Source organism: Notechis scutatus, chromosome Z (assembly GCF_049901735.1).
Source record: "Notechis scutatus isolate UNSWTSFEM ecotype Mainland chromosome Z, rNotScu1.2, whole genome shotgun sequence".
Lineage (NCBI taxonomy): Eukaryota > Metazoa > Chordata > Lepidosauria > Squamata > Elapidae > Notechis > Notechis scutatus.
Genome location: NC_142025.1, coordinates 124,642,039 through 124,662,774, shown reverse-complemented (window position 1 = coordinate 124,662,774; position 20,736 = coordinate 124,642,039). Strand labels below are relative to the sequence as shown.

At 38.9% G+C, this 20,736-nt stretch overlaps 2 protein-coding genes across 2 annotated transcripts; both read left to right on the top strand.

Moving 5' to 3' along the window:
- The first annotated feature begins 6,223 nt into the window (after nucleotides 1-6,223).
- LOC113426205 (olfactory receptor 4M1-like) lies at nucleotides 6,224-7,630 on the top strand. Its single transcript, XM_026688574.1, is given in 3 exon segments — nucleotides 6,224-6,496; nucleotides 6,498-6,827; nucleotides 7,220-7,630. Coding segments are annotated over 3 exon segments (1,014 nt in total).
- Nucleotides 7,631-15,994: 8,364 nt separating this feature from the next.
- LOC113426209 (olfactory receptor 4Q2-like) lies at nucleotides 15,995-16,936 on the top strand. Its single transcript, XM_026688577.1, has one exon. The coding sequence runs from the start codon at nucleotides 15,995-15,997 to the stop codon at nucleotides 16,934-16,936; it is 942 nt and encodes a 313-aa protein (XP_026544362.1).
- The last annotated feature ends 3,800 nt before the right edge of the window (nucleotides 16,937-20,736 follow it).

The window sequence follows — 20,736 nt, the reverse complement described above, 5'->3', positions numbered from 1 at the left end:
GTGCTTAATGAACAGTGTACTATCTGGGTTGGTTCATTTACATAGTAATACTTCTTATGTTCCTAATTTCTTGTCATGGCCCTGTTAGAATCTGATTCCAAGGGGGAGGCTGAGCAGCTGACAGGGAGTGAGAGTGTGGCTCGATTGGCTGTGGAAGAGACTGGAGAAGGGCAAAGTCTGGCTGGGCAGAGCAAGGGAGAGGTAGAACATGGCAGAGGGAGTTCAGAGGAAGACCAATCCCGTCCCCTCTTCATCCTACGGCACACAGGGAGGATGGAGAAGGGAGCAATGTGAGCTGCATGGCTTATGGGGGAGGAAAGGGCCTTAATTCCCTTCATTAGCTGCAGCTTATAACACAGTGTTTAAAAAAGGAAGGTGCGCACAGCCAACTGTTGAGAGCAAATTGTGTATTATCATGCATTGTTGAGGCTTATTTGGGTTCCTGGCGTCTTCCCAACTGTGTATGTTTTGCTGGCCTTTCAAGTCTGCAATTCCTTCTCCTGCCCTGTCAAATTAATTACTACAACATGGTTTGTCTGGATTTTTATTTACAGTTTGTATGTACTTTGTTTTCAGTCTGAATTTCTCCCATTTAAAGACTGTTCTTGGGAGAGTTTTTTCTCCAACCAAAGGTAACCTGGACATTGGGAGCAAAATTGGAGGTACTAAAGGGACTCTTCTTACATGTGACTTTGTTGCCTTTGTGCCATGCCCCGGGTCATCACATTTCTACCCCTTTTATCCAACCATTGATAAAACAAGTCCAAAGTTCTAAAATATTCTGTGTCTTCTTTTTTTTTAATCTTCAGTATTAATCTGTCCACTTCTGCACAGTCTAACCAAGACTGCATTTTTTCTAACCAAGTATGCATTTTTGTTCATTTTTTTGTTGCTTTTGGGCACGTCCACCACAGGTGATAATATGTGCCTGTTAGGGATATACACCCTAGCAGAACCTGCACGGCAGTCAGGCAGGCAGGCAAATATGTGAGATAAACGTTGTTGTAGCTTACACTCAGTAAAACAGATACACAGTGCTAGTTAAATAGTTTATTCCAGTAATAGATTTACAGCCGCATCCAAAATTACATGCTTTGCAGTTAAAGTGACACACACTTAAATTCACAATCATAGTCTATATACATTATTTTACCCAAACCACGTTAGGTAACCTATGTTATTCCTAACAGTGCCCAATTTTTGATTACACTTCCAACATTTGGTAGACATATTTTTAAATGTTTTTGCTAACCTCGCCAGTGGTAAATACCACCTATAAAACTGGGCCTAGTTAGTATTGAAAGGGTGATCAGCAATAAGCAATAAATTAGACTAGGAGATAACAATTCCTCCCCATAGTGAGCATTTGAAAATTAATTCTGTACTCTTATCAATGCATGGACATGTTTGTGAAGTTATCAAGAGCTGGAGTTGATTTGAAGGAATCTTTCCTTTTCCTAAAGTATTTGTCACTGCTACATAATAACTCAGCATCTTACAGGAAACTTGTTCTTACTGGACATTTGTTCTTTTTTAAAAAAAAAGTGGACAGTAAATGACATTAAAGATACATGGTTTGTGGTGATGGGAATTATGGGAAAGCTGCTTTCTGCAGATTGGATTATTTGTTCTTCAAGTTTTTGAGGTTCTTGGTCACATTTGGAGCATCTGTTGGGCTCCGAGTGCAGTGCTACCCTGTTTCTCCAACAATACGGCTTTCCCCAATAGGAAGTCCCAGCATGAAATGAAATTAAGCCCCTCCCCCCAAATTAAGGCCTATATTAAAACATGCAAAATGGGGGGAATGGTGGGGGGGCTTGCCATTAGGAAGTACTTTTGTTGCACACCCGGATATGGTGCTGCCTGCGTTGACCCCGATACGAAGTGCCCCACCAACGCCGAGGTCAACATCCAAGCCATCGCTGCCCGCCCGAAGATGCAAGGGGGGGAGAATTAAGTCACCCCTGAAAAGATGGCCTAGCCATTTTTTCGGGGCTCAAAAAAAAAAAAAAGAGTCGGCCTTATTATATGAGAAACACGGTACTTCAGAGCCCGCCAGCTCTCCGGGGCTTGGCAAGAATCTTCTTCCTCAGATGCTGAGCTGACCTGGCTGTCACTTTGGAGTCCCACGATGCTATCTCCTTTCTTGTCTATGTGGCACCCGCTGGTCCGATTGAGATGGAGTTGTGTTACAATGATGTGGTAGACGTGATGTAGCTCTTTGCCCATGCCGGCCGGCGAAGGCTTGAACTGACAGCTGGGCATCTGCCGGCATGTCTGCGGCATTGTGGATCTCTGTTTGTGACAAATCAGCTCAGGAGTCAGCTGGGAGGCTGGGAAACATGTGGGTGAGGGTTGGAGAGCAGGATCAGACCGGGTGGACAGTGAAGGTTGCACAAGGTGGGGATCATTTAGGAAGAGGTGGGATAAGACAGGGAAGTAGGCGAGGACAACACTTTGATGGTGAACTGTCAGTAAGGGGGGATAATAGGCTAGGCAGGGCCAGGAGTGCAGCTGTGTGTAGGCAAGGGTGTGACTGCTATACTAATAAAAGGGAATGGGGGAGTAGGAACACTCAGTGCTAACTTTGCCTGGCTTTGAGCCATTCTTGCTGGAAGAGAGTGTTTGTTGTTTGCTCATCATGGAATAAACCATCATTGGTCTACATAGAAGCTGGTGTCTATATTCACTTTAAAGCAAATCTTCAAGACTCAAGGACCGGCTGAGAGCATCTTGATGAGGATGGTCACAAAATATGACCCAGAATAGTTTACAAGTTTCTTTTTAAAATGTACTTTATTGATGAAGTTTTTCTACCTGAGCAGTGGGGACACATGGTTAGAGTGCATTATTGCAGGCTGATACTGCCTACAGTCAGGAGTTCAATTCTGACCAGCTCAAGGTTGATTCAGCCTTCCATCCTTCCAAGGTTGGTAAAATGAGGACCCAGATTGTTGGGGGCAGTATGCTGACTCTGTAAACTGCTTAGAGAAGGCTTTAAAGCACTATGAAGTGGTATATACTAAATGCTATTTCTAGTGGTGGTGTAAGTGCTTCCTATCACTCTAGCTTACTTTGTCTTTCTGAGAGGATAGATAGGTACATTCCCAAATGTACCTTAGTCTAGGGGTGCAATTCAACCGGTGTAACAACCTGTTTGGTGAGCACACGCAAAACATGCATGCAGAGCATTTGCTACTGACCTTCTCCAGCAATCTCTGTGTGTTAAACAGCTGATGCTCATCAATCCACTGTGCCGCATGAATCAGCTGAGCTTAAAAAACAGGATATAAAGCATATCCTAGAAGCTGGATGGGCGGGTGGGCCAAACAGCTGATCGTTGGAGCTACCGGTTCACTCGAACTGGGCTGAACCAGTAGAATCCCACTCCTGCCTTAGTCCCAAAAAAGTACTAAGCTGTAGCCTGTTACTATCTATCTACAGGTTTACAAAACCTTTAGAACTGTTCTTGCAAACAAACATGGTGCTATATCTAGGGTTTTGTTTTACAGATTGCCTACTTCCTTCCTAAGAGAACATTAAATCTTAAGAGATGTAGAAAACCTCATAGATTTGAAGGGGATAATTGGAAGTCTTCATCTAATATTGCCAACTCAGATCAGGAGCTGTTTTCTAGCTGCAGATAGTCTTCCTTCCTCCTTTTTCTAGTTCCTTCAATCTGGATCCCTGAAACTGGAAAGTGAAGCTGAGTGTGGAATGCTTCCTTCAAGGCCATAAAAATATAACCATAAGAGAGAAAAAAAACTTGTTGGTGGTCCTATAACTTTACCTCTAAGGATTTCAATCTGAGAAAGGTCATTTTGGTTTTTCCCAGGTTAGGGATGATCAAGGGTATCTTCTGCTTTGGTCCTGAACTTTCCTTTGTGGTCAAGAACCATGATTTGGCATGGTATTTGTATGGCGACTATGACATTTCTGTAAATACCATGACAAAATAACAGAATTAACAGAGTTCAAAAGGACCATGAAGGATTCCTAGTCCAACCCCCCCAACTCAGGCAGAAGACCCTATAGAATTCTGGACAAATGGCTGCCCTATCTCTTCTTAAAAACATGCAGTGATGGAGCACCCAGAACAAACCATTCCATTGATTAATTGTTGTCTAGAAATTTCTATTTAGTTCTAAATCGGATCTCTGCATGATAGGTTTCCATCTATTACTTTTGACTTGCTCTCAGGTGCTTCAGAAAACAGGTTGACCCCCTTTTCTGTATAACAACCCCTCATATATTGGAAGACAGTGGTATTTCTATGGTATTTGCTTTCATACATTATACAGGTGTGAACATAATTTTTAAAAAACTTGAAAATGCAAAAAAATAGACAGGAGTACAGATAATAAGGAACACACCAATGTCCTTTAATATCAGCATGTTGCTCACAGACCCTTTATATTGTTCAGCTCTGAGTATAACCTTTAGACTTATCTGGGGACCTTAAAATTTTGTCTTCTTCAACCCTCAAGGGAAAGAGACAAGTTGCACTTTTAATGATTCCCCACAGGATTCACATATCTTCTAGTTGTTCCTTAAGTGTTCCCTGATCCCAGATCCTGAAGATATTATGTTATTGCATTTTGTAGATCAATCTACATGTTGTTGAGAAGATGGTCCTCCCAGAGCAGCAAATCCTTTGTCGGTAGATAGGAGTTGCTTCCTCTCTTCAACTTTGTTGCTGGCAGGTATTACTAAAGCTTTGTTAATCATAAAAAAATGGAGCTGTGACATCAAATTATCCATTGATACCAGATACTCCTTTATTTTCCAGTAGTAGTTTACCTCACAGAGAATGTACCATACATGCAGTAGGAAATAACTGACTTTAAAAGTTGTATTTCCACAATTACCTGCATAATAAAACCATACTATTATTTAATTTTGAATTTTTCTTCTAACTTCTTTAAATCAGTAATGAGAATTTTGCCCTGGAGAATAAAGGGGGTAAAGATTAACATAGTATGAGAAATATATAAATTACCAATAAAGGTTATAATAAAACTTTATTAGGAATTGAGATTAAGGAAATTTCCAGAAACATCATTTCAGACAAAAATAAATAAATGAAGAAAAAAATGGCTCCTGGTTTTGGACTATTTGTCTGGTTTAAGAATAAATCAAGAGTCATTGGAATATCAGTAACATAGCAAAGAAATGTACTGAGAGAGACAGGAGGAATTAAAAAAAAACAGTAGTAATACATGCAGTGGCATAATGAATATTATAATTTCAAAAGGAATAAAAATGAGGCTACAGTAAAAATGAATGAATTTAATTCAACTGAGACAATTTTTCTGTCTTGTCCTGGTGTGTGAGGTTATCCAGCACCTCTTTGGAAGACTTTTTTATGGTATTAATTAATTAAAGGTGTCAGAGACTCAGAAAACTTGCATGTAAAATTTTCATTCTGCTTAGCATCCTTTTGCAAAGGGGAAAGAAGAGAAATGGGACTAAGAAAGAGGCAGATCATCTTACCTCCATAATAATTTTGGAAAATAATTTCATTTACCACAGTATTTCATCTATGAAGTAGGAAAAATAATTATAGCCTAAATATTCAAGATTTTTTATTTTAAAAAAGTGGCTTAAGGGTATTGTTAAAGTGGCCATTATTTGTAAGAACTTTAGAATAAAAAGTTGGAATACCTCATTTCATGATGAAAATCAAAGATATAAGATCTTGCCATTATTTTCCTCACTCTATAGATTAAAATCAAATGATTAAAAATAAGTGCTGCATTTATTTTCTAACTCTAACCCCCTCCTATGAAATAATTGCCCTATTCTAAGAGGGTATTCATAAATTTAAATCAGAAGATCATAGAATTACAAATATAATGAGAACTCGAAATATAATAGGAAAAAATTATTGTGTCATCAACATTTAATACAATGTTTAAAAACTGAACTGCTTACTATGTACTATAATATTATCCTTTTTTCTTCCCCTCCTTTTCCATGGTTTCTGTTCATTTTTAGGTCCCCCCCCCTTTATTTCAGTAAATATTTTCCATCTCCTAGTGAGTCTACTTTTCATAAAGTAGCGGAAGATAAAATTATTAGAGACGCATATGAATAATTCTGTCCTTAGTTTATTCCAGTCCTTTGTCTTATTCATTCAGTTTTGATCAGTTGTTTATTTCCCATTCTTTTTCCCACCATCAGTTCACTTTTGCCTGCTCCATTTTTCTTTTGCATCCAGAAAATGAACACTGGAACAAGAGTTGCTGAATCTGTAATGGTCGAGTCACCTTCTGCCCCATCTCACCCAGCACCTACAGGAGTGAAGAACAGCTCCCATGTGACTGAGTTCATTCTGATGGGTCTGTCCCATGAATGTGGGATCCAACTCTTCCTCTTTGCTCTCTTCCTCATCTTTTATCGTATTGTCTTACCAAGCAATGTGCTAATCATTATTACCATCTGGGGAGGCACACACCTCAACTCCCCCGTGTATTTTCTATTAGCCAACTTGGCTTTTTTTGGACATCTGGTATTCTTCCATCACCGCACCCAAGATGTTGGCTGACTTCTTCTCCGAGCGTAAAGCCATTTCTTTCGAGGGCTGCATTGCTCAACTTTTCTTCCTCCATTTTGTGGGGGCAGCAGAGATGTTTCTGCTCACCATCATGGCCTACGATCACTACGTCGCCATTTGCAAGCCTTTGCATTATTCAGTCCAGATGAGCTGAAGACTTTGCATCATATTAGTGGTGGCTTTCTGGGCTGGAGGTTTTATCCATTCCCTCATCCAGGTTGTGCTAATTATCTGCCTCCCATTTTGTGGGCCAAATGAACTGGACAATTATTTTTTATTTATTTATTTATTTTTATTTATTTATTTGATTTGTCAATCGCTTACAAGATAATAGGTATAAGTATATACATAGTTATGAATACATGAAATGGGTACATATAAGAAAAATAAAAGAAACAATAGGACAGGGACAGTAGGCACATTGGTGCGCTTATGCACGCCCCCTACAGACCTTTTAGGAAAGGGGTGAGGTCAATAGCAGACAGTCTAAGGTTAAAGTTTTTGGGGTTTGGGGAAGAAACCACAGAGTCAGGTAGAGTATTCCAGACATTGACCACTCTGTTGCTGAAGTCGTATTTCCTACAATCAAGTTTTGTGCGGTTAACCTTGAGTTTGTATCTATTGTGTGCTCTTGTGTTGTTATGGTTGAAGCTGAAGTATTCATTCTGTGAAATCACCCAAGTGCTGAGGATCACCTGTACTGATTCCTTCATGGAGGAGATGATCATGATCTTCAGCAGTGGCCTGATTTCTGTGGTCTGCTTTGTGGCACTCTTGGTTTCCTATGCCTTCTTGCTCACTGTGCTAAAGAGGAACATGGGCGAATCAGCTAGCAAAGCTCTCTCCACGTGCTATTCTCACATCATTATTGTCATTTTCATGTTTGGTCCTGCCATCTACATCTATGCCCGTCCTTTTGATGAATATGCACCTGATAAAGTGGTCTCTGTCTTCCATACCATCATATTTCCACTTCTCAACCCCATCATTTATACCCTCCGGAACAAGGAAATAACTACCACCATGAAAAAGTTGGTTCTTCAGTACCTCCTCTGCAGGAAATGTGTAGGATGATGACTATGGAGATTCTCAGTCATCCAGGTCATGGTTGTCTCAAAGATGTTTTTCAAGAGGCAACTGGACTTTCTGGAGCTGAAGAAGCTTCTTGGGTGAGAAGCAGAACATCTTCAAAGAAAAACCAGAAAGTCCAGTTGCCTCTTGAAAAAGACCTTTGGGACATATAGGGCAGAGGTGGTATTCAGCAGGTTCTGACCAGTCCTGGAGAACCGATAGTGGAAATTTTGAGTAGTTCAGAGAACCGGCAAATACCACCTCTGACTGGCCCTGCTCCCATCTATTCTCTGCCTCCTGAGTCCCAACTGATCAGCTGGGTCTTCTTTTGTTGCTCTGCACAGAAGAATGGAGCTGGAAAGCAGGTTAGTGGGTTGGGGAGAGAATGGGATTTTACAGTAACTTTTCCCCAAGAATGGGGAGAGAATGGAGTTTTTACAATATCCTTTCACTGCCACACCCACCAAGCCACACCCACCAAGCCATGCCCACAGATTTTGCAAATACAAATAAATACTTCATGATTTCTTTCAGGTCTACAGACTTATGATTCCTTGGAATCATCTGCTGTGTCTTTTGAAGGAGGGGAGAAGCCATTGATGTAGAGAAGCTCCTCTCTCTAATGTCATTACTTTTTTATTTTGCCCCAGGTGATTAGGGGTCTGGGAGTTAAACCATATGATGAATAATTGAGGAAACTACATATATCTAGTCTAATGAAGTGGAGATATGATAGCTGTCTTCCTGTACTTGAGGGGATGTTACAGAGAAGAGAAGATTAACTTATTTTCCAAAGCACCTGAGGGCAGAACAAATGGAAGATTATCAAAGGTTCAACCTAGAACTAAGTTGAAATTTTCTGACAATAAGAATGTTGCAATGATGAGGCAGTCGAGGTGTTTGACCATGATCACATGAATCATGATGACTTTATTGGAGTCTAGTCTTGTATTTATACACATTTTTAGTAATCCTCTAACATTGGTTAACTTTAGTTGTTGATCAGCCTCTGTTACTGTCTAGCATAGTAATTAACACAATTAATTATCTCTAGTCAAAGTCTAACACGTTTACTTAGAAACAATTGAACAACAGAAGAATTACAAGGAAGAACTTGAGGAAGATTCACCCAAATCTGAATCATGAGGATACCATTGTAATCTGAATCTATTACCCCAGGCACAACAAAACAGCCCTTTTTGTGTGCAGAAGAACGAGGCAAAATTAAGCCAACTAATCCTGAAGGAAGAAAACCTTTAAATTGAGATGAAACTATTTTAACTTCCAAAGGAATTTTAAACTCAATTACCTCTTGAGTGATTACATCAATCCCAGCGCTACTGGCTGTGGCTAGGGAGGAGTGAGAGAGACTGCTGAAGCAGTCAGGTAATATTTGCTTCCAATCTTCAGGAATCATTGTATAACCATTTTTTATTCCTTCTACAAGTCCTCTTGTAAAATTACCACTAATCCCATAGTCTGTAACTACCTTTTTTAACTCTCCTAAGATCTGATAAGGCAGACCCTCCCATTCTGCTACTTGCAGTCCAAGCTGTGGCCCCTGACCAGGACGATATTGTACTGAACAAACAGACACTAATTCTGCAAGTTCTTTTCCTGAGACAGAGGCATCTTTTTTACAAGCCTCAACCATTTTCTGAAAAGAAGACTGAACAATAGAGTCAGGAGGTTTTTGCCCTGTATCTGCAACAGCTGAGAGAATGGAAGACATATATTCAGGTGACAACATTAGTATAACGTGAAGGTAGAGGTGTTAAAAGAGACAGTTCATTGTGACCAAATTTTTCAATTGCATATCTACATAAATGCCACACCTGCAAAACTTCTATTTCTGCTCTAGGTTCAGAATGCAATGTTTTCCCTATACGTTCCCAATCAGTTAATTTTAAAGACCCCTCTTCTGGATACCATAAGCACTGAGCTGCAATCTCCTGGACCAGCCTTAAGAGATTTTTCTCTGGTACCTGAGTATTATTTTTCTTCAACAAATAGCCTAATTCATCTACATGCTTCCTTCGTTCCTCTGAAAGCGAAGACCCCATACTTACAGAAACCAATAATGGTTGAGAAACCCCAAAGGGTTGAAGGTGCACCAAATCCTTGCCGGACGAAGTAAGAGGGTCCCTGTTCATGCGCCACTTGTTGCAATGATGAGGCAGTCAAGGTGTTTGACCATGATCACATGAATCATGATGACATTATTGGAGTCTAGTCTTGTATTTATACACATTTTTAGTAATCCTCTAACATTGGTTAACTTTAGTTGTTGATCAGCCTCTGTTACTGTCTAGCATAGTAATTAACACAATTAATTATCTCTAGTCAAAGTCTAACACGTTTACTTCCTCTCTCTAATCCTTACTTGCATTAGTGATTTTGTTTGTCTGAGTTGTATTTGCTTTTGTCCTTATCTGAGGTTTGCCATCCAAGATAAGAGGTTCCTGCAATTACAACTCTACATAAGAACAATTAATCAGGGGAACAGCTTGCCTCTGGAAGTTATGGGAGTTCCATCAATGGAGATTTTCAAGAAGAGACTGAACAATAATTTGTCCAGAATGGTGTAGGATCTCCTACCATGGATAGAGAGTTGGATTAGAAGACCTCCAAGTGGCTAAGACACTGGGCTTGTCAATCAGAAAGGTTGGCAGTTCAGCGGTTCGAATCCTAGCACCGTGTAATGGAGTGAACTCCCATTACTTGTCCCAGTTTCTGCCAACCTAGCAGTTTGAAGGCATGTAAAAATGCAAGTAGAAAAATAGGGACCACTTTGGTGGGAAGGTAACAGCGTTCCGTGTACTTTGGGCATTTAGTCATGCTGGCCACATGACCATGGAGATGTCTTCGGACAGCACTGGCTCTTCAGCTTTGTAACGGAGATGAGTACCACCCCCTAGAGCTGGAAACAACTAGCACGTATGTGTAAGGGAAATCTTTACCTTTTCCTTTAAGGTCTTTTGCAACACTATTATTCCATGTTCTATATTCTACATTGCCACTTAATATCCAGGAGCTATAGTGAAGTCCACAACCTTTGTGGACCAAGGACTACACTTCAGCATTAGTCATAAGACAGAGACCACTCTCCGTAAAAGTGATGGGGGGGAAATTTCAAACTTTTACAGGCTCTGTTTATATCACTCAGTAATCCCAAACTGTTAGATCTTCACTTATTGAATTAATCCAAGTGGCTAGACTTCACACAACATAGTTCAAACTAACTTTTTAGTGCAAAACTAATCACATTCTAAATCATTATAAAGAAAAGAGAATGGGGAGACAGGAGGTAGAATCAGGGCAAAAAACTAAATTTAATTGAATTCAAATGTAAATCAAATTAATTAAATATCATTAAAGTGATTAGTCTTCATTTGTTTAATAATTCCCCTCTTTAGTAGCATGTAAAGTTAGAACAGTAGGATGAACTTTGGAAACTTGTGAACACAAGTGTACTCTTAGTTACCCAACCTGTACTTTTCAGCTCATTTCAATCCTTTAATTCTTCTCTATTTAATTTCACATTTATTATTTATTTCCATTGGAGTTCAAACTCTAAGCTTCTTGGGACGGGGAACTCTTCTTCTCAGTCTCAGTAAAGAGATATTATTTATAATCATTATGATTATGATCAATGATGAATATTCCTTGATCTACTTATAATCATATGTGGTGTATGATTGTAAAAAATGATTTGATGGATTTGATGTACAACTAAAGTGCAGGTGACATGTATACAAGTAAGCAAGCAAAAGAATAAATAAGAATAACTTTTCAATAGGCCAAAATACTCTACTAGCTAATTGTGTTAAAATGTAAGTTGGCTAGAACTTTGTCATCATCTCCTTTGAGACTGATCGATCAAATAATCAATCTACTCAGGTCTTTAAGGAAAACTCCCAACTGTCTTGCTGACATCCAAAAGATCCATTAGTTTTTTTTCCCATACTCTCATTTACCAGTTTTATGATTGGAGTCAGGGCAAATTCAAAAGCATTCACTGATGACCTAAAGAACTTATTTTAAGATGTAATTTGACAGTGAAGGGTTCTATATAACCTCAGGACAAGTATGTAAGGTAAGATGAACAGATGTGGTAGAATAATCTTAGGAGGAAAAAAACATTAATTTTTTCTTCAAAGAAAACATGCATAAAAGTTGAAATGTTAACTATAGCATTTATGATAAATCTGGCTTTAGAGATTTTGTAAACCACATAGAAGTGGCACCGAAATTATTTTCTCAACTATTGAATCCAAGTTATAGGAATAAAAGATTTTATTGCAGTGTTATTCTCTTTCCTTCAAAGATCAGACAAAAGTATCTAATCAGTAGGACTTGATGGAATCAGTTCTTGCCTATTTTTTCTCTCCAAATCATAGAATTCACAGGTAAATTGGGTCTAAATAGCTTTTGGGCTATTATATCAATTCTTTATTCATTTGTTCCTCTATGAAGTCATTTCTTCTGTTTTCATGTCTCTCTCCCTCCCCCCTTCTCCAAACACAGAGAAAACTATGAGTATAATTCAGTTGACTGAAACATTTTCATTTGAAGGCTAGTAAAAATAAAAAGGCCCTTATATGTGTGTGTGATAACAAGTTAAAGCATGAAACTAGGAAAGGTAATCCATCATGCACGGAAAATGGAGAATCAGGTGAGGCAAAAAAAAAAGCATTATTTTGAAATACAGATACAGGGTTCTGTCTTGAAAAAAGTTCCAAGAAGTTTGCATGGAGGTGCTGATAATTTCAGCAATAAGAGATATAGAGTTAATAGCCATTTTCTATCACCTGTCTCTGAATAGTACTTGACATTTATGAAAGTATTTATCATATGTTGTGATGTTCCTTCCTGTGATGGACCTAGAAAAAGCTAGAGAAGATGGGCAAAAATGATTTATTAAAACTCGTTGCATAGAGATGAATAAATTGCAGTTTTGGAGCCACAGAAGCTCTTTAAAAAAACCTATCAGCATTTTAGAATGTTAGCTGTCTCTTTGGATATCTGACTTTGATTGTCACTTAAAACATTTATTAGAGTATTTATGAGGATTGGGTGTAAAGGAAAAGCCCACTGGCTGATGTTCAAGTTTTATTGGGCTTTAGCTCTAAGATGTGATTTTTCCACAAAATTCTTTCTTTGACCAGCTGGGTCCTAAGATGACCTAGTACACATTCACCCAACTTGCATTTCTCTCCCTCTCTCTCTCCCTCTCCCTCTCTCTCCCTCCCTTCCTCTCTCCCACTCCACCACACTCTCTTCTTCTTTATCATCTCTCTTTCTCTTCTTTCCCCATCTTTCTACCTTTCCCTGCCTACCCATCTTCTTCCCATTTTACACTGAAGTGTGAAAAAAGTCCTTTAGCACCAATGAACTTAATTGAGGGAGGGAGATTTACCACAAAATAAGGCAGAGCTGGATCTCTTTGAAGTTCACATATTTTTATTTATTTGCTTATTTATCTTTATTTAGAGCCTCTGATCATTATTTGAGAGAAAACGAGCATTAAGAGGAATGAGTATCTTAGCTTCTATTGCACTGTATACATGTACTTTATATGTTTTGTTGTGTGTGAGAGAGAGAGAGACCCAAATTGGGCCAATTAATTGTTCTTTTTATAAGTGTTTTCCCATTTCATACTAATATTTATTATTATTCAGTATTATATATATTTTTATCCTGCCTTTATTTTTATTTTTTAAATAACCGAAGGTGGCAAACATACCAAATACTCCTTCCTCTTCCAATTTTCCCCACAACAATAACTCCACGAGGTGAATTGTGCTGAAAGAAACTGTCCCAAAGTCAACCAGTTGGCTTTCATACCTAAAGCAAGACTAGAAATCATAACCTGCTGCTTTCTGTCCTCATGCCTTAACCACTAGACCAGACTGTTAATTTCCCAAATTCATGAGCCAGTTTGTCTTCATGAAAATCTAAAGATGCCAGATTTAGTGTGTGTGTGTGTGTGTGTGTGTGTGTGCGCGCGCGCGCGCAGGTTGGGGCCATTGACATTAAACTTGACCTGAAGATCCTTTATATTTTAATTTATTTCTGTGTTTGTTAAAAGCAAGGTAGCCTAAATCAGCTGCAAAGAGTACAGAAGCATTCCTGCACTACAGTTTGGTAAAGTGCAAAGTCTGACATTATTATGGCTCTTTATAATCCAGATCACTGCCCACTAACTCTTCAACATTTTATAAGTAACACATTTGTGTAGTTTTCCACATAGAAAAAGTAACTGTCCATTGTCCTAGACGGCAAAAACCAGAACTGGTTGGTTAAAATTACAAGGAAGGACTGTCAGGCTAGATGTCAGAATCCCACAAAGCTATTAGGCAATTGCCAGACTAAATTATAAATTCCCCTTTACCAAAAGTGCTCAAACAGAGATTGGATGATCATCTGTCTCTGAGCAGAGGATTGGACTAGATGACCTCTAAAGGATTTTTCAGCTTTCTGATTCTATGATCTTTTCAAACACAGTGAATCAACCGGGCAATTCTTTGACATTGGTTTAATTCTTTCTTTGATTTAATTTTCTTTTAATATTTTGAATGACCAACCCATATTTCAATATATTTAACTTCTAAAACTTGTTTCAAAATGTAATCCTCTCCAAGGGGCAATTATTATTTGACATTTTAAGTATACCAATCATAGAAATTATTATTTTTTATTTTTTCTCTATCTTTCAAACCAGTATTAAACTATAACAACTTAGATTTTGAAGAACTGCTTGATGGATCTGTTAGTCTCTTACAAGTTGTTAGATCTTCCTGAATGTTGCCATTGTCTTTAGAAGTTCAGAGAAGAATATGGCATTATAACAATAAACTATTACAGGTCTGCAAGTACCTCATTTTCTTTTTTCTTTGTCATACTTTTTCCCTTTTATTGTCATAGCATTTTTGTGTTCTTTTTTCTCTTTGACAATGCATATATCACATCTTTTGTGTTAATATAAGGCAATAAAAAGAAAATTTTACATTATATACATTATATACCAAAAGGCTGATTAAGCTCACTCCTATTGATAAGTGGTGGTATTCAAATTCTTTTACTATCAGTTCTGTGGGCATGGCTTGGTGGGTGTGGCAGGGGAAGGTGACTGCAAAATCCCCATTCCCTACCCACTCCTGGGGGAAGGATTCTGCAAAATCCCATTCCCTACCCACCCCGCTAACCTGCTTTCCAGCTCCATTCTCCTGTGCAGGGCAACCAAAGAAGACCCAGCCGATCAGCTGGGACTCGGGAGGCAGAGAATAGATGGGAGCGGGGCCAATCAGAGGTGGTATTTGCCGGTTCTCCAAACTACTCAAAATTTCTGCTACCGGTTCTCCAGAACTGGTCAGAACCTGCTGAATACCACCTCTGCTATTGATATCCAAAGCTTTGATCTGCTGATCTATTTTTTTTGCAATGTTTCAATTAATTATTGTGAATGATAACACTGAATGTGGGCAACCCTACTAAGTATCTCTGGTTATTAGAAAATATTTTGAATTCCAAGAATTGAATTACCTAGTTATTATATGTTAACATGATTTTCCTCATATTTAATATTATTCAACTAGTTTAAATACATTTTGAATTTCGAGTATTAATGTGAGTTGGTATTCATATATCAATACTGAGAGAACTGGACAATTACAAGCTATGTTTGCCTCCCAATTCCTGAGACTATTTTCAATATTTGAAAAGACTCTTGTTGAGGAAACCGAGGGGCATAAATACACAGAAACTATGGGAATGAGAAATAAGAGAATACAGAATTGCAATGGACCTTGAAGGTCTTCTAGGCTATCCCCTTAGACAGGAAACCCTATACCATTACAGACAAGTGGCTGTTCAGTCTCTTCTTTAAAATTTCCAGTGTTGGAGCATTCACAACTTCTGGAGGCAAGTTGTTCATCTGATTAATTGTTCTAATTGTCAGGAAATTTCTCCTTAGTTCTAAGTTGCTTCTTTCCTTGATTAGTTTCCACCCATTGCTTCTTGTCCTGTGCTTAGATGCTTTGGAGAATAGCTTGACTCCCTCTTCATTATGGAAGCCCCTGAGATATTGGAACACTGCTATCATCCCCTAGTCCTTCTTTTCATTAAACTAGACATACCCAATTCCTGAAACCATTCTTCATATGTTTTAGCCTCCAGTCCCCTAATCATCTTTTTTGCTTTTCTTTGCACTCTTTCTAGAATCTCAACATCTTATAAATAATACTATTTTTTTGTTTGGGCTTTCCTTTCCCTTGGAAGCAAATCATATCTGAAGAAAGAATCCTGCTGTCTCACAGAATGAATCTGATCTCTTCCACCACCACTCAACCTCCAACTGCCGATAAGATGGATTTCCAGAAAAAGAATGGCACGCGAATCAATGAATTCCTGTTGGCAGCCATTTCTCCCACCTGGCAATCCCAAGTTGCTCTCTTTGTGGTCTTTCTCCTAGTCTATGCAACCACCATTGTAGGAAACACCCTCATAATGTTAACAGTGGGGTCTGCTCCCCAGTTACGCACCCCCATGTACTTCCTGCTAGGGAATCTGTCCTTCCTGGATCTTTGCTATTCCACTGTCACAGCTCCCAAAATGTTGATGGATTTTTTGGTTGAGAAGAGAAGCATTTCCTTTGAGGCCTGCATGGTCCAGCTCTTTTTTCTCCACTTTGTAGGTGCCGCGGAGATGTTTCTCCTCACTGTCATGGCCTATGACAGATATGTGGCCATTTGTAAGCCTTTGCATTATCCCACTATCATGAATAGGCAGCTCTGTAGTTGGCTTGTAGCAGCATCCTGGATGGGTGGTTTAATCCATTCTACAGTCCAGACTATTCTTACCATGAGGTTACCCTTCTGTGGGCCCAACTGGGTGGACAACTTCTTCTGTGATGTGCCACCAGTCATTAAACTGGCTTGCAGTGACACTTATGTCATTGAGCTCCTCATGGTCTCCAACAGTGGTCTTATCTCCACCAGCTGTTTTATCATCTTGTTGACCTCCTACACCACCATCCTGGTGAAGATACGTTCTCCTGATGGGTGCCGCAAAGCTCTCAGTGTCTGCGCTTCCCACCTAACTGTAGTGACCTTGTTCTTTGGACCTTGCATCTTCATCTACGCTCGTCCTTTCTCCACTTTCTCAGTGGACAAACTGGTCTCCCTCCTTTACAATATTATCACTCCTATGTTGAATCCCTTGATCTACACTTTGAGAAACAAAGATGTGAAAATTGCCATGAGCAAATTGATAAACAAGGAAATAATTGTCAACAGCGATGGGAAATAGATGGATTTCCCCCCCTTTTCACTTCCTTATTTTATATGAATTTGTATTAGTGTTTAATCTTCCTTTTTTTAAACTTCAGGTTTATACATATACCCATGTTTCCCTGAAAATAAGACTGGGTTTGATATTAATTTTTGCTCCAAAAGATACCTTAGGGAAGGTGTGTCAAACTCAATTTCATTGAGGGCTGCATCAAGGTTGTGTTTGACCTTGGGGGGCTGGGGTGGGCATGGATGGGGTGGGTGTGGCCAACTTGATGTCACTTGTGTTGGGGGCACCTGTGGTAGCCAAGTGAAAAGGCAGGACTTCCCTCAGTCCCTCCCTCACTCTCATTATAATTTCTGTTCCTTCCTTCCTTCCTTTTATTTTTCCTTCCCTCTTCATTCTCCTTTCTTCTTCCTTCCCTTCTTTCCTGATTTTTCCTTCCTTGCTCTCTTCTCATCTTTCCTTCTTTTTATTTTTCTTTTCTCTTTCCCTTTCCTTTCCCTTCTTGTATGCTTAAATGCAAAAGAGAAAACATTTCTCCTTTTGTTTTTTGTTTTTAGTTTGTTTTGCTAGCCCTCTGCCAGTGAAAACAGAGTCCTCTGCTAGAAAAAAGAGAGCTCAGGAGGGCCACACACACGGCTCTCCTGAGCTCCATTTTTGCTGGCATAGGTACTGTGGGTCAATCCTTTACTGTTTCCAGGGTGGCCCCGTAGGCCAGATCTAAACACCTTCCAGGCTGGATCTGGCCCCTGGGTCTTGAGTTTGACACCCCTGCCGTAGGGCTTATTATTAGTTAGGTCTTATTTTGGGGGAGATACAATACTAAAATGCATCCAACTGGCTGACAATCTTAACTAGGACTTATTTTTGGGATAGGGCTTATATTATGAGCATCCCGAAAAATCATCCTAGGGCTTATTTTCTGGTTGGGTCTTCTTATTGGGGAAATGCAGTATATGGAAATAGGTAGAAATTCAAATAGGAGAACAGTTTTCATCTAACCTGTAACCTGCTTCATGTCTATAACTACATAAATTTATTGTTTAGCTTTGTTTCTTGTCAAATATTTCTTTTTTCTATATACAGGTAGTCCTCAACTTGCAACCGTTCATTTAGTGACTATTTGAAGTTACAACAACACTGAAAAAAATGACTAATGACCATTTCCCACACTTAAAACCATTATAGCATCTCCATGGTCACATGATCAAAATTCAGATGCTTGGCAACTGGCATATATTTGTGATGATCCCGGGGATCATGTGATCACCTTTTGTGACCTTCTGACAAGCAAAGTTAATGGGGAAGCCAGATTCACTTAACAACCATGTGACTTCATTGAACAACTGTGGCAAGAAAGATCGTAAAATAAGGAAAAACTGACATAGCCACTGTCTTGCTTAGCAAGGGATATTTTAGGCTCAGTTGTGGTCATAAGTTGAAAACTACTTGACGACAACAACAACAACAACAACAACAACAACAACAACAACAATAATAATAATAATAATAATAATAATAATAATAAACTATGAAATTTATTTTAGAATACAATTGAGATTAAATTTTTCCCGCCTTTTTTCTTTTTTTTTTCCCTTTCAATTTGTTCATAACTTTTTAACGTATTTTACACATTGATTTATCTCCTGGGTGCTATATTTTGTCTCTGCTTAATATAAACTTAACAGAATGCGATCTCATCATACGAATCATAATAATATATTTTTAATTGCACCGTACAATTTACACCATGAGAAAGGAAGATTTTTAAACTGTTGGTTTGTTATCATTAAAAAAGATTAAGCAAGTAAAAGAGGGAAACAAACACACAGTGTCAACTTCTGCTATATGTAGATGATGTCAATTAGCCAGGAACTTCCATTCCTACTTTCATTTCATTCATGAATGAATTCGATTAACTGTTAGGGGTTTTCATGGAAAGAGGTTAAAAAAAATCAAGATGGGACCTGCAATCATCCCAAAGGTCCTTTTTTCAGGAGGCAACTGGACTTTCTTATCTTTTCTTTGAAGACATTTCACTTCTCATCTGAGAAGCTTCTTCAGTTCTGACAGGATAGTGGGGAATGGAAAGATTTATATTCCTTGCAGACAGATGGTCATTTGCATCCGTTTAGAGGGTCGTTGAAGCACTTGGAGGTTTGTGTGTGTCCTCTTTCTTTGAAAAGAAAAAAGAAAAAAGTCCAGTTGTCTCCTGTAAAAGCACCTTAGGGACAACCATGACCTGGATGACTGAGAATCTCTACAGACTTTTAGCTATACAATTTGGGATGAAAATCCTTTGAATGGTGCGGGAGTAGGAATGGATTTCCAGATGGGAAAAAATGCAAACTACAGGGACCAGGAACACTACTCAGATGACCCTGAAGACATAGATAAATCTTCAAGTACTTCAACAACCCTCTAAAAGGATGCAAATGACCAGCTGTCTTCAAAGAATATAAATCCTTCCATTCCCCACTGTCTTGCCAGAGCTGAAGAAGCTTCTTGGATGAGAACCGAAAAATCTTCAAAGAAAAACAAGAAAGTCCAGCTGCCTCCTGAAAAAAGCACCTTTCGGTACATAACCTGGATCACTAAGAAGCTCTACAGATGTGCAATTATATAATAAAAGCTGCACCCCTTTCATTATATCTATTCCATATACATTTAAAAGTGGTGGGACTTTGTGCAATCACATCCATCATTTTAACTTTTTTGATCCCTAGCTGAAGATCTCTAACTGGTTGCTTTATAGATTGGAGCAAATCAGAAAATCGGATTGGCTCTTAGCAATAATACTGACATGAATAGATGCTAACAGTTTCTAATTCCTTCACTTCAAAGGTTCTTGTGTTCCTCTAAATTTGTGCAATTTTCCTCCCCTCACAAATTAAACTAACAACTTATTTGGGTTGGGGTGAATAAGAATTAAATTTATGCAATCAAACTCAGGACTCCAAGCCAACAAACAAACCTCACTGCAGTATTTATTGCAACAGTACATACTGCAGAAATTTTGTCTAAAGAATAGGGTGAAGAGCTGTTGAAGACAGAAGGATAAACTCGTGTTTATACATTTCAGAAAGGAAATGAAAATGAAAGAGTAGCTTCATAGAGGGAGAAAGGAAAGGCAGCCCCATATCATGTCCAGAGAAATCCATACTATTGAAAAGATTGGTATGTATCAGAGGTAATATTCAGCAGGTTCTGACCAGTTCTGGAGAACTGGTAGCAGAAATTTTGAGTAGTTTGGAGAACTGGCAAATACCACCTCTGATTGGCTCTGCCCCCATCTATTCTCCGCCTCCCAAGTCCTAGCTGATCAGCTGGGTCTTCTTTTGTTGCCCTGCACAGGAGAATGTAGCTGGAAAGCAGGTTAGTGGGATGGGGAGGAAATGGGGATTTTGCAGTATCCTTCCCCTGCCACACCCACCAAGTTATGCCACACCCACCAAGCCACACCCACAGAACTGGCAGTAAAAAAACTTGAATCCCGCCACTGGTATGTATAATAATTCTCCTTTCAGTCTTACAACCTTTAAAGAAACAAGCTAATAGTAAACAACCCAAAGAAACAAACATCAAGACAGCTCTCACTAACACTGACAGGGCAAGTCATTAAAATATAAACTGGGAGTAAACCCCACTCCCTACTAACACTGATGATGTTACCTAGTCTGGATAAAGAAATGTCAGCAAGAAAACAACCAAGCTCAGAAAGCACCAAGGGCCACTCATTACAACAGTTTAGTGAAATGATTCTGGCTTAATACAGACAAGCAGAGTACTTGCATTCCAAAATTAAGGGAATCCAA

Bases quoted from the DNA above. Each gene is read 5' to 3' on its own strand.
- LOC113426209 (XM_026688577.1), top strand. From the start codon at position 15,995: ATGGATTTCCAGAAAAAGAATGGCACGCGAATCAATGAATTCCTGTTG.